The sequence below is a fragment of the Pipistrellus hanaki genome (assembly GCF_964339955.1).
Source record: "Pipistrellus hanaki genome assembly, chromosome: 4".
Classification (NCBI taxonomy): Eukaryota; Metazoa; Chordata; class Mammalia; order Chiroptera; family Vespertilionidae; genus Pipistrellus; species Pipistrellus hanaki.
The window spans coordinates 94,173,720-94,191,146 of NC_140506.1; the positions used below are offsets into that span (position 1 = coordinate 94,173,720).

The 17,427-nt window shown below is 65.6% G+C and overlaps 1 protein-coding gene across 1 annotated transcript in view; it reads right to left on the reverse strand.

Moving 5' to 3' along the window:
• Nucleotides 1-999: 999 nt before the first annotated feature.
• GSG1L (GSG1 like) overlaps nt 1,000-17,427 on the reverse strand; it is a 159,056-nt gene continuing 142,628 nt past the window's right edge. The window contains exons 6-7 of the mRNA XM_084882967.1: nt 16,262-16,341; nt 1,000-1,229 (exon numbers count right to left, since the gene is read on the reverse strand). Coding sequence (XP_084739093.1) covers nt 1,132-1,229; nt 16,262-16,341 — 178 coding nt within the window. The 3' untranslated portion in view covers nt 1,000-1,131. The remainder of the gene's footprint in view (nt 1,230-16,261; nt 16,342-17,427) is intronic.

Genomic DNA, 17,427 nt, shown 5'->3' on the forward strand with positions numbered 1-17,427 from the left:
ATGGATGGATGAGTGGTGGATGATGGACAGATAAATGATGGATGGATGGATAGATGGGTGGATGATGGATAGATAATGGATGGATGACGGATAATGGATGGATAAGTGATGGATAGATGGATGGACGATGGATGGATGTGGTTGGATGATGGGTAAATGGGTGGGTGAATGATTAAATGGGTGGTGAGTTTATGGAAGAGTGAAGAACATTGTCTGCTTGAGAGAAAGCTCTAGAAATCCTTGGGGAAGAGACGAGGTCTCTCGGAGTCAGGAGTCCTGGTTCAAGCCCCAAGTCTGCCATTTGCTAGCTTTGTGGTCTTCGGTTAGTTTCTTCAACCCTGTGACCCTTAGGCCTCCTGTCTTTAGAGTGAAAGTCTGTTTCCCAGCATCGGAGCCCTGGCATTTGATGTAAAGGTGGCTCTAAACGTAGGAGAAAGAGTCCCTGTGGGGGTCAACGTGGCTGAGGATCTGGGTGCGAGGCCCTTTCTCTTGCCCATCCCACCTTTCCCATCTGCCTGACACCCCACCCTACCCACCTCTGGAACCCAAGGCAGCCTGCAGCCTGCCCGACCCCAGACCCAGCAGGCTCTAGGCTTCCTCCCCGACCCTGTGCCGGACCCCGGCCGGGCACGCAGGCTCCCGCCTCAGGCTCCTCGGGGGCCGGCTAGGATGGAGCCATGAAGGGCAGCCACGCCCAGAGAGCAACTGGCCTCCACACACAGCAAGGAAACGGGTTCAACAAGCATTTATTCAGCCCTGCTGTGTGCCTGCTGTGTGCCCCCTCAGCGCCATGCCCCGCCCCCGACAGGTAGGGCCACTGGGCACCTCCTGAACTGCCTAGCTGGCTCAGGGACCCCAGGCTCCCAAGGGCCGATGTCCGGTTTTTCCTGGCACCCGGCTGTACCCACAGGGCTCTCCTGTGGCAAGAGAGAGAGGTTTCTGTCCGGAAGGCGCCCTGTGCAGCCCTGTGCACCCCGCAGGCTGGGGCGGAGACCGGACAGCGACGGCAGGGCCGGCCGGTGTCCCCGTGCAGGCTGGCTGGTTCGGAGCGCACAGGCCGGGGTTCGGAGGGGCCAGACGCGCGGCCTGTGGGGCTGGTGCTGACGTGGCGGGTCTGGCCGGGGGCCGCGGTCACACCCAGTGCCCCAGGACCCAGCACTGGCGGCTCAGCTCCGCGGCCTCGTGTGCAGAGCCCCGCGGCCAGGAGTCGCCCACGTGTGGCTGGTGTCCTGCGGAGAGAGGGGAGGGCGTCAGGCTAACAGTGCTCCCCCTGCGCCCCTCCTGCCCACTGCCCCCAGCTCACTGCCCACCACCCACCGGCCTCCCGCCGCCCTCCAACCCCCGGCCCAGCTGTCTGCCCTCATGCAGCCTCCACCCCGTCCCACCCACCAGCCCACCCTCCACCCACCCGCACACACAGCTTTCCACAGCACCTCACGCCCCCTGCCCACCCACCAGCCCACCCTCCACCCACCCGCACACACAGCTTTCCACAGCACCTCACGCCCCCTGCCCACCCACCAGCCCACCCTCCACCCACCCGCACACACAGCTTTCCACAGCACCTCACGCCCCCTGCCCACCCACCAGCCCACCCTCCACCAGCACCTGGACATCCACCACCAATATCCAAGCCGCCAGTGTGTCCGCGCCCCTCACACTCCTCCCACCCGCATCGCCCGCAGCCCTGTAACCCACTCACACAGCTCCGCACACAGCACACCACACACCCCCCAACACACCACCACTGCTCCCACACACACCGCTACCCGCAGCCCCAACAGCCACTCCTTCACCCGCCACCCACCCTTCTACTCGCCACCTTTTCCCTACTCCCAGCCTGCGGTCACCCACTAATGCACCAATCCCAACCCCATCCTCCTGCCCCCACTCACCCACCTCCCACCAACACCCACCACTGCCCTCATACCCTCCTGCCCCCACTCACCCACCTCCCACCAACACCCACCACCCCCACCACTGCCCCCACCAGCCCTCACAACCTCCTTTCCCCTAACTCACCCACATCCCATCCATACCCACCACTGCTCCACTAATGCCCCCACACCCTACTACCCACACTCACCCACCTCCCACCAACACCCACCACTGCCCCCACCACACCCATCACTGCCCCCACCACCCACATCCCACCAACATCCACCACCGCCCTCACACCCTCCTGCCCCCAACTCACCCACCCCACCTCCGGCCACCCCCACCCACTCTCCATCTCTGCTCTCCTTTCATCCACCCACTCCCTCAGTCCCACCAATCGCTCCCCTGCCCACCATTTACCCACCACCCATCCCAGCCGCCCTGCAACCACCCCTCCCCACCCCTCCCCACCCCTCCCCTCCCCTCCCCTCCCCACCCCTCCCCACCCCTCCCCACCCCTCCCCTCCCCTCCCCTCCACACCCCTCCCCACCCCTCCCCACCCCTCCCCTCCCCTCCCCTCCACACCCCTCCCCACCCCTCCCCACCCCTCCACAACCCTCCCCTCCCCTCCCCACCCCTCCCCTCCCCTCCCCACTCCTCCCCTCCCCTCCCCACCCCTCCACAACCCTCCCCTCCCCTCCCCACCCCTCCCCTCCCCACCCCTCCCCTCCCCTCCCCTCCCCTCCCCTCCCCACCCCTCCCGACCCCTCCCCACCCCTCCACAACCCTCCCCTCCCCTCCCCATCCCTCCCCGCCCCACTCCTCCCCACCTCTCCCCTCCCCACCCATCCCTACCCCTCCCCTCCCCATCCCTCCCCTCCCCTCCCCTCCCCACCTTTCCCCACCCCTCCCCTCCCCTCCCCTCCCCTCCACACCCCTCCCCGCCCCTCCCCACCCCTCCACAACCCTCCCCTCCCCTCCCCATCCCTCCCCTCCCCTCCCCACTCCTCCCCACCTCTCCCCTCCCCACCCATCCCCGCCCCTCCCCTCCCCACTCCTCCCCACCTCTCCCCACCCCTTCCCTCCCCTCCCCTCCCCACCCCTCCCTGCCCCCCCCCGCCCCTCCCCGCCCGTCGGCCAGGAGCCTGGCTGCGCGGTGTCCGGCGTGTGCGGGCTGTGGGAGGTGAGGACGGGTGGACAGGCGCCCAGGCCGGGTCCTCAGGGCCCGGGGACGGCGAGGCCGGCTGCCTGAGCAGCTCTCTGGCCACGCTGCCTGGGCAGAGGCCGCCCTCAGGAGGGGGCTGGGAGCTGTCCTGCCGCCCAGGCGCACCCAGTCACACCCAGTCACACCCCGTCACACCCGTCACACCCAGTCACACCCCCATCACACCCCCGTCACACCCAGTCACACCCAGTCACACCCAGTCACACCCAGTCACACCCCGTCACACCCAGTCACACCCCGTCACACCCAGTCACACCCAGTCACACCCCGTCACACCCCGTCACACCCCGTCACACCCTGTCACACCCCGTCACACACAGTCACACCCCGTCACACCCCGTCACACCCCGTCACACCCAGTCACACCCCGTCACACCCCAGCTTTCCCGGGCCCGGGAGCTCGCTCCCTGCCGGAGCCTCCCTGCGTCTCTAACCTGGCGGCCCAGGTCCCGCTCCGCACGGCGGCCCAGAGGACACGGTGCCCGTGTACCTGCCCCCGCCGGGACCAACCCTCACGGCCCAGCTCACTGCTCCTGCAGGGAGTGCCCCTCCCAGCCCGGGCTCCCCTCACCTCATCGCTTCTCCCCCGCCCCCGCGTGGCTCTCCTCAGCGGGCCCAGGAGGCCATGGCTCCCCCCCGCGGGGTGGAGAAGGGGGCAGGGGGGCAGGGGGGCACGGACAGTGACCGAGCGCCCTGCGGGGACACCACGCCGGGGCAGCTGCCGCCTCGTCCCAGATGAGGAAACCGAGACCCAACAGCGCCCGCGGCGCCTCAGGAGCCCCCGGACAGACTGACGGAATAACTTCCTCCCTGATGCACACTTCCATGGTAAAAGCACCTGTTCCGTGGTTTTCCCTGCCGAAGGGGCACCCAGGCTCCCTGTCACCCTCCGGGTCAGTCAGAGCCTTTACAGCAAACCCCGGGGCGAGGGAATCGCTGCCGAAGCCGGGCCCCTGCTCGCACCCCCCTCCCCGCCCACCCCCGACGGCCGGCCCCCCAGACCAGCCCTGAGCAGGTTTCCTGGGAGCGAGGTGGAGGGCCGGGGGAGGGCAGCTGGCGATGCCATACACGGCGTCCCCTTCTGTCTAACACCCGCCGGTGCTGGCTGGGCTCTGCCCGTTTCTCCGTCCTTCAGACGGGGAGGGAACGGCTGGCAGGCACTCGGGATCGTGTGGCCTCGGGAAAAACACGTGTCTTGGCCCCGGCCACAGAGGCAGTGCGCTCCTTGGAAGTGCTGGCTGCCAAGGTATAGGAGTTTGAGATTTAAAAAAGAAAAAAACATCTAAAAGCAAACATTTGTGCAAAGGACGGTTTGATTATTTACCTAAAGGAACGTTTAAAAGCAGTTGCAATTGCTCTTACGTTGCTAATGGGCGTAACCCCGGAGAGGTCATTGGAACTGGGAAAAGGTCAACAATAAACCATCAGTGTGATCAGCGGGTGCAGGGGTCTTCAAACTACGGCCCGCGGGCCACATGCGGCCCGCAGAGGAGTCTGATCCGGCCCGCCAGGTTTTTTGGGCAGTGAGCGCAGCCGAGGTGTTACAGTAGGAATTAGTAGTTCATATAGTCCGGCCCTCCAGCTCTCTGAGGGACCGTGATCTGGCCCCCACTTTAAAAAGTTTGAGGACCCCTGGGTTAGAGCATTGTGAGTGAAGGGTCACAGGTCCGATTCCCGGTCAAGGGCACTCCCTGGGCTGCAGGTTCATCTTTGGCCCCAGTCTGGGCAGGCACGTGCGGGAGGCAACCCATCCCTGTGTCTCTCTCACATCGATGTTGCGCTCTCTCTCTCCCCTCCCCCCACTCTCTAAACATTAAATTTTAGAAAGTGAAGAAAGGCCATGATCCCTGTCCTTCCATGAGTTGAAATCAGGCTCCTTGTCCCCTGGATCCAGAGGCCGAGTCACTGAGGACCGGCCCTGGTCCCCCCTCCAGCCGCCCAGCAGGTGGGGGGCTGGGTGCTCCGTCCTCCGCAGCCCAGAGCCCCCACGGCCACCGGGACGCCCGCTCACTCCCTCCCGACAGCCCTTCCCTGTGGGGCCAGTCTCCAGCCAAGAAACAAAACAAACGAACAGCCTCACCCTGCGCAGCGGAAGCCTGCGTCCCCACGCCGGGCCAGGCGGGGTGAGGGGCAGTGCGCCAGAGCGGCGGTCCCAGCGCCGGGCGAGCTCCCTGCAGGACAGTGAGCCCCGCCTTCCAGAGCGTCCGGCACGCCGCACCGGAGTCTCAAAATACAACCCCCAATGGGAGCGATCACAACCGAGATTTTAAAAACGTATGTCCTCCTGGGGCCAGGCAGAGTGCGGAGGCCAGACTCCCCCCAGGAGGCCGTGTCTGCCCGTGTCCCCCCTGCGGCCCGCGCCACGCACCCGTCTGAGGCCTCGGCGCCCCAGCCTCTCTGCTGGGTGACCTCCCTCTGCTACCCCGTCCCCACGTCTCTGAAATGCTCCCTCTCTGTGTCCCCCCCCACCACCACCACCGCACATCCTTCTGCCCCTGTGCTGCCACAGTGTGTGGTGTTTCCCCAGCGAACCTGGGGGTTCAATGCAGGCAGAGACCAGGCAGCTCTCCCCTGCCCCCACACACACACACACACACCCACCCCACACACACACACCTGGCTGGGCACAGAGCGAGTCCCGAGCTGGCTTTACAACAAAGACACCGTGCGGGAGGGGGAGGGGGTGGCCCTGAGCGGGGCGGCAGGGGTGGGAGGAGGGGGGGAGGGGGCCTCCCTGTCTTCCTCAGCCTGAGTCCGGAGAGGCTCTCTGCTCAGCCTCTCCTCCTTGGGGGACGGGGTAGGGGTGGGGGGGGGCAACAACTGTGCTTGGAGTCTGACAGCCAATGGTTCAAACCCACGTACACGCTGCGTGACCTCCGCATTGAGCTGCATGACCTTTGACAGGTGAGGTAGCCTCTCTGAGACAGCACATGGGTGGGAACCAGAAGGCAGGCAGGAGGCCCCTGCAGAGGAGCCGCCATGGCCTGTCTCAGAGGCCACTGGCAGGTGCTGGGTGCCGCGGCCTCCCTTCACCTACGGGGAAGCCCGGGCCCCCCTCCGAGGGCCGGTGGCCATACTGTTTCAATCCCCTGGACACCCCTGGACCCCACACCGAGTCAGAGGCTCTTCATGTGAAATCTCTTCCGTTTCCCACCCAAATATCAAAGCGTGGACCTGCTTCGCACCCGCCTCTTCCCGTCTGAACTGGAGAATCGCTGTCCTGACTCCCTCCAGGGCGCCAGGATCCGGGGGTCAGCGCTCAGCTCTGCGGGACTGAGGGAATCACATCCAAGGTGGGCTCGTTCCGCTGGGAGGCCCTTGGAAACCAAGAATGCCAGTGCCCATGCCACCCCGGGTGCACGGCCGATGGGGAGACGGGCTCTCGGGGGGAGGGCACTCTCCGAGGGGCTCTAAGTGGTGGGGGCGTTAGGGAGGCGGGCAGGTGGCTGCAGGACCTCCGACCCCGCTGCAGCCCAGCCCCACACGGGGCGCGGGATCCCAGAGTGTGCCTGCCTAGACGCCCGCTGTCCGAGGTGCTGAAGGCCCAGCCGGAGCCTGCAGTTTGGCTGCCCAACCTTGAACCCCGGCCTCTGAAGAGAGATGCCACGTGGGGATAAAGGAATCGAGGACAGCGCCAAGATGCTGGCTTTGAAGACCCGTCGGCTGGTGACACCACCATCCCTCCCGCGTTGCCGAAAATGTCACACCCCGGCCAGGCACCCGCGGCCTCTCCCCGGGGACCCCGCTCAGGAGAGCCGCACCCAGAGGGGCTCAGGGACCCGTCACACCGGGTGGCTGTTACCCTCCCTCCCAGAGGCCATCCCAGGCCGGACGCAGGCGAGGACAGCAGCTCTGCTTTGACCTGTCACCGCGTCCCAGCGCGCGGGCAGCCCGGCCAGTGCTGAGGGCGCGGCCGCTGAGGGCGCGGCGTCTAGAGGACGCGGAGGAAGAGCAGCCCGTGTGGGACCCACGGGGAGGGCAACGCTGGGCCGACGGGTCCGCCTGAGGGGCACGTGGTCCAGGGCATTGAATGGGGATCCCCCTCCTTCCTTCCCCGGAGCCCGTCTCCCCAGACCCCGGTGTCTGTGCGGGAACGTTCTCTCTGTCTCTTTCTCACACCGGAAACCAGAATGAGTCCCCCTGACCCGCCCCCTGTCCTCAGAGCCATCTCCCCGGAGTCCATCTCCCCAGACCCCGGTGTCTGTGCGGGAACATTCTCTCTGTCTCTTTCTCACACCGGAAACCAGACTGAGTCCCCCTGACCCACCCCCTGTCCTCAGAGCCACCGATGCTCTCGTTCCCTCGTTAGACATTTGCTGAGCACCTTCTGTGTGTCAGCTCCCTGTTGGGCGCTGGGTCTACAGACAGGAGTGAGGCACAGACCTGCCCCTCTCCACCTCCCCCCACCGCGTGTACAGCCCGGTGAGGGAGGTGGATGCACAGGAGGAGACGATAGGGCAACACGCCGTCAGCTCTCCCTCTGTCACATCCCGGGGCCCCTGGCTCCGTTACTCCTCGGAAACGAGTGAGGTGTCCTTCCTGTGCCCATTCTGTGGATGAGAAAACTGAGGCCCACACAGGTTGTCATTTGTCGAAGGTCTCACTGCTGGGCTGTGAGCCCAGGCAACCTCCCTCCAAAGCCTGGGCCGCGAAGCTCTGCCTCGTCGGTGTGAGTGCCCGGCCAGGAAAACGCGGAGGTGAGGTGCCCACCGCTGCCAGGGCCGGGGGTGCAGGCGGACGTTCCCAGACCTGTGAGCCAGACTCTGAAAGCACCTGTGGATCTCGTGATTCCACTGTGTGTGTGTGTGTGTATGTGTGTGTGTGTGGTGAGTGTGTGTATGTGTGTGTGTGTGTGTATGTGTGTGTGTGTGGTGAGTGTGTGTATGTGTGTGTGTGGTGTGTGTATGTGTGTATGTGTGTGTGTGTGGTGAGTGTGTGTATGTGTGTGTATGTGTGTGTGTGTGTGTGTGTGTGTGGTGAGTGTGTGTGAGTGTGTGTGTGTGTGTGTGTGTGCTTGCCAAACGGGGCAGGGAGCAGGTGTCCTCGGGCAGAAGGGGCAGGGTGTGAAATAGGGCCTTGGCAGGTAAGTGAGGTTTTGCGGAGGCGTGGACACCGGCACTGCTGGTGGCTGGGAAAGCAGGGAGGCCCGGAGGCGGGGGAAGCTGGCGGCTGGGTGAGCGTGCGGGGCCCAGTGAGAAGGACGCAGCAGGCTCCCTGGGGCCAGGCTCCCTCCCATCCCTGCGGATTCGCCGGGCCCTCAGATTTGAGGTTGGATTCCGGGCCTGCCCCAGAGCAGAGCATGGGCATCTCCAGCCAGGCCAGTATTTTACCAGCTGCCCACGTGTTTGTCGGGGTCAGGGGGTATTGCGGGAACACGGCCTCATGCAAAAACGGGCATGAGAACAGGGGCAGCTTCTGTGCGGAGTCAGCGAGGAGCACAGCTTTGTTTCTGGGAAGCCAAGGCTCCCCACGTGTAACCGGGCCTGTCCTCAGAGCCACACCGAGCCGGGCCTGTCCTCAGGGCCACCCTGAGCCGGGCCTGTCCTCAGGCCACCCTGAGCCGGGCCTGTCCTCAGGGCCACACCGGACTGGACCTGTCCTCAGGCCACACCGAGCCGGGCCTGTCCTCAGGGCCACACCGGGCCGGGCCTGTCCTCAGGGCCACCCTGAGCCGGGCCTGTCCTCAGGGCCACCCTGAGCCGGGCCTGTCCTCAGGGCCACCCTGAGCCGGGCCTGTCCTCAGGGCCACACCGAGCCGGGCCTGTCCTCAGGGCCACCCTGGGCCGGGCCTGTCCTCAGGGCCACACTGGGCCGGGCCTGTCCTCAGGGCCACACTGGGCCGGGCCTGTCCTCAGGGCCACACCGAGCCGGGCCTGTCCTCAGGGCCACACCGAGCCGGGCCTGTCCTCAGGGCCACCCTGGGCCGGGCCTGTCCTCAGGGCCACACTGGGCCGGGCCTGTCCTCAGGGCCACCCTGGGCCGGGCCTGTCCTCAGGGCCACACCGAGCCGGGCCTGTCCTCAGGGCCACACCGAGCCGGGCCTGTCCTCAGGGCCACACCGGGCCGGGCCTGTCCTCAGGCCACACTGAGCCGGGCCTGTCCTCAGGGCCACACTGAGCCGGGCCTGTCCTCAGGGCCACCCTGAGCCGGGCCTGTCCTCAGGGCCACACCGGGCCGGGCCTGTCCTCAGGGCCACACCGAGCCGGGCCTGTCCTCAGGGCCACACCGGGCCGGGCCTGTCCTCAGGGCCACACCGGGCCGGGCCTGTCCTCAGGCCACACTGAGCCGGGCCTGTCCTCAGGGCCACACTGAGCCGGGCCTGTCCTCAGGGCCACCCTGAGCCGGGCCTGTCCTCAGGGCCACACTGCCTGAGGCCAGTCCGTCCGGGTCGCGCTGACCACAGACTGTGTGCTCTCACCGGGCTGCCGGTGAGCGAGGCAGCGAGGTCCGCGTCCAGAGCCGTCTCCCTCCAGGGGAGAGCGTTCCCTAAGGCAGTGTTTCCCAACCTTCTCTCATGATGAGAATCACCTGGTGGAGTTGTTAAAACACAGATTCCTGAATCCCAACTAAGAAGTGCTAAACTAGAATTTTTGAGAACATATAGGTAAAATTGCATACCTAACTTAGTGCTCTGTATATAACATCTGTGTTAGAGCACTAGTTAAGTATACAATTTTACCTATATGTTCCCAAAAATTCTAGTTTAGCACTTCTTAGTTGGGATTCAGGAATCTGTGTTTTAACAACTCCACCAGGTGATTCTCATCAGGAGAGAAGGTTGGGAAACACTGCCCTAAGGCGCCTGGGCGTGCTGAGCGGCTGAGGACAGAGGAAGCCGTGATGGGCTGGTGGGGGAGTCTCGGCGGGGACGTGCCAGAGGGGCCGGCCCAGCGCCCACGGCCACCGGTGCCACCACAGGGCGTGGGGCTGTGGGTGAGGAAGGCAGGGCCGGTCTGCGCCTCAGGAGGAGGATCAGCAGGCAGGGTGTGGGCCTGAGCGCAGCCTTTTCCACCCAGAACTGCTGAACAGCCCAAGCACGGGACAAAGCGGCACGGAGGGGCAGGTGCTGGCCGGGCGAGTGCTGCCTGGGGCCTGGTCTGAGGGACATGTTAGAAATGTGAACCCCAGGCCCTGCCCAGCCCCCCGAGCCCCGAATTCAGGGCTGGGCCTGGCAATCTGCATTTAAGGAGCATTTCTTCCCTCCCCCCCCCCCCCCCCCCGCCCCAGGTGATTCTGACGCTGACATTGGCTTGGACCGCTCCACCCCCGTGCCAGGCATTGCCAAGCTGCATGCCTGTCTGTGTGCCCAACAAGCTGGCATCGATACTCATTTCAGAAACGGTGTCTGTTTCCATGTCAATAAAGGAGAGACTTCGGCGGGACTCCGTCAGGTCTGATCTCGATCGAATAAGAATGCCAGGCAGCTCCGAGCCCGGCAAAGCCTTCCCTGCGATTCTGGCGCTGTCTGAGGCGTCTAGACGGGGCTCCCAGACACACCCGCCCGGCCGCCCAGACACACCTGGCAGAATCAAAAGCGCGTCCTGGGCATTGGGCTTGACAGCTGCAATCAGCTGCAAACCCCAGCGGCCCCTGGAAGGAAGATGCAGACACCTGGCCCGCGAGGCAGCCGCCTCTCTGTCAAATGTCACATCTGATGAGCGTCTGAGCGGCTGGTGGCCCTGCAAAGCCCCGAAGGCGGGTTTCAGAAGCACACGCTTTCCTCAGGAAAAAAAAAAAATTAAAAATAAAAAAAAATTGTGGCAGAATCCATATCACAGCAGCCGGAGAAACAGTAACCCATTTAAGGTAACCCAACGCAAATGGCGCTGCGCATGCCACGGTGGCTGCTGGGGAGGGAAGGAGCAGGAGGGGATGGGAGGTTGAGCCAGCCGTGGCGTCCCTACTGTGTGCTACTGTGGAGGACCTACTGCGTGCCAGGCACCGCCCTAGGCTCCCGGATACAGACGCGGGCAGGACGAGGCAGGGTGCCCGTTCTCAGGGAACCCAGCGGAGAGAGACGGCAGAGCCACACACAGGCCTGTCCGTGTGAGAGGTCCGAGTGGGACAGACACTCGGAAGGACAGAAGGCCAGGCAATGGCGGGCAGTGGGGGCAGCTTCTCGGGGCCAGTGGCCTGCTGGCCGAGACCAAAGGTGAGAGGAAGCCAGCCGTGCAGGGCGGGAGAGGGAGAGCATCCTGGGCAGAGAGGACAGAGGCGCGGAGGCCCCGGGAAGGCCGTGTTCCGTCTGTTCGGGAGAGGCCGGGGGAGAGGGCCAGGGCCGAGGGGCCAGGGTGCCAGAGCGGGACAGCTGGCTCCCAGGAGGAGGGGGAGCTCTGCCAGAGGCTGTGCTGAGCCCCCGGGGACTGAGAGCGCCGCCAAGCCCCTCTGCCTTTCGGCGCCTTTGCTTCCGGGTGCACCATGGCCGTCCTCCCTCCCCGGCTGCTGCCACGGGTGTGCCTGCGAGGGGCTCAGCAGAGACCCGCTCACAGCCCGAGTGTGATGCTCGGCTCCGGCATCCCTCCTCCCCGTCCCGGTGCCCAACGTCAGCCGCCACCAACGCTGAGCAGCCGCTGGTGCAGACCATGCTGCAAAACCTGCCCGGGCATCTCCGCAACATTGTCTCGGCCAAAACCCCGGGGGCGGCGGAGAGGCTGCGCTCTGCAGACAGTGGCGTCCCCCGGCCGCGGGCTCTGTGAGGACCCAGTCCTCTGTGGCTGCGCCCTGTGCCCTCACAGGCTGCCCGCCTGACGGACACGTGGCAGCTCACCCGGGGCTCAGGGTGCGGCCTCTGGAGCCAGACGGGCCCCATGCAATCCCAGCCCGGCCACCCCCCGGCACAGCACCCCTCCTGGGCCTCGCTGCCCCTGTCTGTGGAAAGGGCCGTGTTTAGGGTTAAGGGAGTGGGTGGGTGTGATGCCCTCTGCGGGTGCGCCAGGCTGAGGTACAGCAGCAGACCTGGGGCCTGGCCCTTCCCGCTGGTTCCTGGGGTTCCAGCAGGTCGGACCACCCCCGAGAAGCCCCCGGCCCGGCCCTCCCTCTCCTGCACCCACCCTCACCCCGGCCAGACCAGGCGCCTGGCTGACCCCCGTGCATCTCGGGCTGCACGGCGCAGTGGTGGCTGGGAGCTGCTGTCCTGGGAGCGGGCCTCATCTCTCCCCGTGCTCAGCACGGCCCCACCAGGGCAGCGTCTGTAGTAAAGGTTTGTTCACTAGTAAGTGAATGAATGAACCGCTTTCCCGCGGCCGCAGACGCAGCCCCTTTAGGACAATTAAAGTGACCGCACACGGGCATTCCGACCCTTTCGGGCCGGCTCCTCCCTCAGCTCCGGCGGCAGACGGGCCCTTGTCTTCCTCGCTCTTTTCTGTCTACATCGATTGATTCCAGGGAGGAGGAGAGAAACATCAGTGATGAGAGAACCACTGATCAGCTGCCTCCTGTGCGCCCCCCAATGGGGGTCGAGCCCACAGCCCGGGCACGTGCCCTTGATGGGAATCGAACCTGGGACCCTTCAGTCGGCAGGCTGAGGCTCTATCCACTGCGCCAAACCAGCTCTTCCTCGTTCTTTTAACTCTGGGTCCCCGGCGCCTCCCCGGCCCCCGGGAGAGTCAGCGTCGCCCACCCGGCTCCCGGTGAAAGGCTCGCCTGGGAGGGGGGTGAGTGGGTCTGAGGCTCTCTGCTTCCCCGAGCGGCTGGGAGTGGGGCCTTGGGAGAGGGGCAGCTGACAGCTTTTCACAGCCCGTCTGTCCCCCTGTCTGCCCCCCTGTCTGTCCCCCTGTCTGTCCCCCTGTCTGTCCCCCTGTCTGTTCCCCTCTCTGTCCCCCTGTCTGTCCCCCTCTCTGTCCTCCTGTCTGTCCCCCTGTCTGTCCCCCTGTCTGTCCACCTGTCTGTCCACCTGTCTGTCCCCCTCTCTGTCCCCCTGTCTGCCCCCCTGTCTGTCCCCCCGTCTGTCCCCGTCTGTCCTCCTGTCTGTCCCCCTCTCTGTCCCCCTGTCTGCCCCCCTCTCTGTCCCCCTGTCTGTCCCCCTGTCTGTCCCCCTCTCTGTCCTCCTGTCTGTCCCCGTCTGTCCCCCTGTCTGTCCACCTGTCTGTCCACCTGTCTGTCCCCCTCTCTGTCCCCCTGTCTGCCCCCCTGTCTGTCCTCCTGTCTGTCCCCCTCTCTGTCCCCCTGTCTGTCCCCCTGTCTGTCCCCCTGTCTGTCCCCCTGCTTCCCAGCTTCTCCTTGGGCTCCAGGGAGTTAGGACCTCACTGCTTCTCCCCTCTCCCCGCCTTTCCCCTGAAGGGCCCGGCAGCCCCTTGCTTTCCACTGGCTCCACCCCCAGCCTGCGCCCTCAGACTGGACGTGGGTGAAGCCATCTGCCCACACACCTGTCCTCCCAGGGCCCCGAGGTGGCACCCCGCTGGCTCCCCACAGGACGCCCCCCCCTTTGACCTCCGGTTCATCTCCGGCCACTGCCGTCTCTCCCAGGGATGAGAGCAGCACCCGCTAAGCTGTGCCGCCGTGTCCAGCTCCCCTGCAGGTGGAGGGAGGGACGGATAAGGACAGGGACACACAGACAGACGGAGGCGTAAGCAGGCCCACACTGGGCGGTAACAGACTGGTTAACCCGCGGTAACTCCGGAATAACCACTGCGCGCTCGCAGCTGTAGCCTGCTGTGCCCGCCTGCGCAGACCTCGGTGTGCAGTACAGACAGAGATGTATAATCTGAGTAGTCTCTTCCCTGCTCAAATGCCCGGGGTCCCCGCCACACCCCCTCTTCCCACGGCGGCCCCCCACCTCCAGCCCGCCTCCCGCTCCCACCACCTCCCCTCGGCCACCTGGCTCCCAGGCCCGGCTGCTCCTGCCCCGGGCGGTGCCTCCGGCCCTCCACCGGCTCTTTATCAACCGACCCCTTCTCATCCTTCAGATGAGGCTCCTCAGGAGGGGCCGGCTGCTTCCTCCATCGCCCGCTGCCCCTCTGCCCGCTACCCTGAGGTGGTCTTGTGTGTTTGTGGGTTCCCTTTGTTCCTCTCCCTAGACTGCCAGCTCCGGGGTCTGTGCCCGCCTGCCCCCTTGGTCCGTCAGCACCAGCCCGGCCCAGCTCAGAGCAGACGCAGGGAGCGCTGGTGAAGGACGCAGGTGGCTCTGCAGGCTGAGGACCCAGCCAAGGTGTCAGGAGGCGAGCTGTGCACCGGGGGGGAGGGCGGCGGCTGTGGGACCGGGGCGGGGCAGCAGGTCTCCCGTGGCCCCGGCCTGGGTCTCCTCACTCTTAATTCCAGGCTCTCTGCCAGGACCAGCTGTCCCTGCGGCCTTCCCTCTTTCCAGCTCCCCAGCTGCCCCCAAGAGCCCCGGCTTCTTCCCGCAGGGTCTCCTGCCCGCCCCGCAGGGGTCTGGCGGCTCAGCCCAGCGGGGGCCAGGGGCACTCCGCCGGGCCCGGCTCCCCCTTTGCCCCTGCCGTGGGAGTCCTGGGCTCTCCCCTGGCTTCTCTCTGAGGCGTGTGCTCCCAGCTGCCTCCCCACCCGGGTTCTCGCCCCTTCTTCCAGGAAGCCCTCCGCCCTGGCACAGACACCTGCCACTGGCCAGGGTGAGCCCAGGTCCACCCAGGAGCCACCTCTGTTCCTCAGGCAGGTCGCCCTCCTGGCCGCTGGCTCCTGCAGGAACCCCTTTCCTCCCAGAGAAACCAGACCCTCTTCCCTCCCCTCCCTTCCCCTCTCTCCCCCTCCCTCTCGCCCCCTCCCCTCCTGTTCCCTCCATTCCCCTCCCCTCCCCTCCTCCCATCCTCTCCCCTCTCCTCTCCCCTCCCTTCCCCTCTTCTCCCCTCCCCCCCTCTCCTCTCCACCTCTCCCCTCCCCTCTCTCCCCCTCCCCTCCTGTTCCCTCCACTCCCCTCCTCTCACCTCCTCTACTCCCCTCTCCTCCCCTCCTCCCATCTTCTCTCCTCTCCTCTCCCCTCCCTTCCCCTCTCCTCCCCTCCCCCCTTTCCTCTCCTCCTCTCCCCTCTCCTCTCCCCTCCCCTCTCTCCTCCTCCCCTCCTGTTCCCTCCACTCCCCTCCTCTCACCTCTCCTCCCCTGTCCTCCCCTCCCCTCCTCTCCCCTCCCCTCCCCTCCCCTCCCCTCTCCAGCAGGCCTGCCCGCCCCCACCTCCATCCGCTCCCTCCAGGCTCAGCCATTCTCACTTCGCTGCTCGGATCACAGGAGCTGGAGTCAGACAGGCCTGAGTTTAAATCGTCCCTGTCTCAGTCTGGGTCTCCCCAGAAGCAGACCCCGAGGTAGGAATTCAAGAGGAGGGAGGACCTTGAGGTGCAAAGCACAGGCCTCCTGCGGACCCCAGCCTGGGGCAGGGAGGGGCCCGCCCTCTGTGAGCGCAGGCGGAAGCCTGGACTCCGGAGCTGGGAGCCACTGAGCTTCCTGAGAGCTGCGACCGGCGGGCACCGGCAGCGCCTGCTCTGCCCGCTCTGCCACGCACTCTGAGCTGTGAGCCCTCAGGCAGGTCCCTCCTCCTCTCTGGCCTCAGTTTCCTCGTCTGCAGACTGTGGAGCGCACTCTCTGGAGGGCTTGGGGCGGCGAGAACAGGCAGTCAGGCAGGAGAAGCCCTCCGATGGCAGCTGGGCGGGGAGCACACGGGGTGGGGCATCCAGGGCTCCGCGGGGATGCCGCCCCTCTCACTCAGGTCTCTCGGCTCTTCCCCTTCCTGTCCGCAGCGGTCCCGCTCTCTCTGCCCCCTCTGCTTTCCGGCCCAGACAGGTCTTTTCCGAGCGGGAGCCCTGGACTCTGTCTGCGTCCCCGCGGCAAGGCACACGAGGCCTGACCTTCCTGGCCCCGCTGTGACCTTGGGCATCCGCAGCTCAGACAAATCCTGCCCCCAGACCTCCCCTACCGCGTCTCCGGGGGCCGATGGCGGCCCAGGCCGGACTTCAGCTCCGCCTGTCCTCAGCTCTCAGCCCCCTCCGGCTTGCTTAGCACACACACACACACACACACACACACACACACCCGCCCAGTGAGGGCCGCCGCCTGCAGAGGCCTCGCCCCACTGACACTGCCCGTCTCCCCATCCGCAGGGCGTGCTCGGGAGAACGCAGGGCGGGGAGAGGGTCCCGGCTCCTCTCCGGCTCTCTCTCCAGAGACGCCCCGCGTAGACACAGGCTCTGGGGACACAGGCTCTGGGACGAGGCACTCACGGGCTGGGTACCGCTCGTATCTCTCGTGGCGGCAGTCCAGGCGAAGGCCCTCCTCCTCGCGCCGGTCCCGCTTGTCGAACCTGCAGAGACAGAAGCGGGGCCTGTGTGAGGAGGGGCTGAGCGGGCGGCCGGCACAGCCCCTCCGGAGCGCACTCTGCCCTCCCCACCCGGGGAGCATCCTTCCCGCTTTCCTGGCGGAGAAACGGAGGCGCCGAGGGGACCGGACTCACAAGCGCCACAGCTGCTGAGTTAGAGGCAGCACCGGGGTGCAAGCCCACGTGCACTCACCAAGGGAGGCCCGGTTACCTGCCGACGGCAGGCTACGAAAGAATGTGCCTGGTTTGATGTGTGTAAAACATGATGCACTGATCTGCAAAAGTAATTTGGTTGGCTCTGGCCGGTTAGCTCAGTGGTTAGAGGGTTGTCCCTTGGACTGAAGAGTTGCAGGTTCATCCCCAGCCCCAGTTGGGTGCATGGGGGAGGCAACCAGTCAGTGTGCCTCTCTCACATCAATGCTTCTCCCTCCCTCCCCTCCCTCCCTCTCTCTCTCTCTCTCTCTCTCTCTCTCTCTCTCTCTCCTCTCTCTCTCTCCCCTCCCTTCCTCACTTCCACTCTCTCTAAAAAGCAACTGGGAAAAATATCCGTAGGTGAAGATTAACAACAAACACATTTATTTAGCGGAAGGTATACCAAAAGCCTGATGGCGCTGAACCCCAGATAATGAGACTATAATACGGGGTTAAATCTGGAGCTGCCTTTTTCCATTTCCGTTTCCTGGTTTGGGCGATGGGCTTATTACCGTGTCCCTTTGCCTGACGACATGAAAGCGCTTCCTAAAGCCACGTCCACGTCCAAACAACGCCCCCTTCTCCCCCAGGGCCACCGGAGGGAGACCGTCATGGCCTCCTCCTCTGGCAGCCCAGGTCACCCGCTCCAGAGGGGCCTGGGCCGTGCGGAGGAGCTGACAGGGTCAGGGTGGGGCAGCGGGGGCTCCAGGCCGATGATGGAGACAAGAGCGGCAAGGCCACAGGCCCACACGGCACTCCCCCACTCAGCCCACATGAGAGGCAGAGCTCCGTGTGGCCCGCCCACAGGTGCAACCCCCTTAGGGAAATGCAGCCTGGCCCCCCGAAGACTCCGAGGCAATCACTGTGTCCTCTACGAGC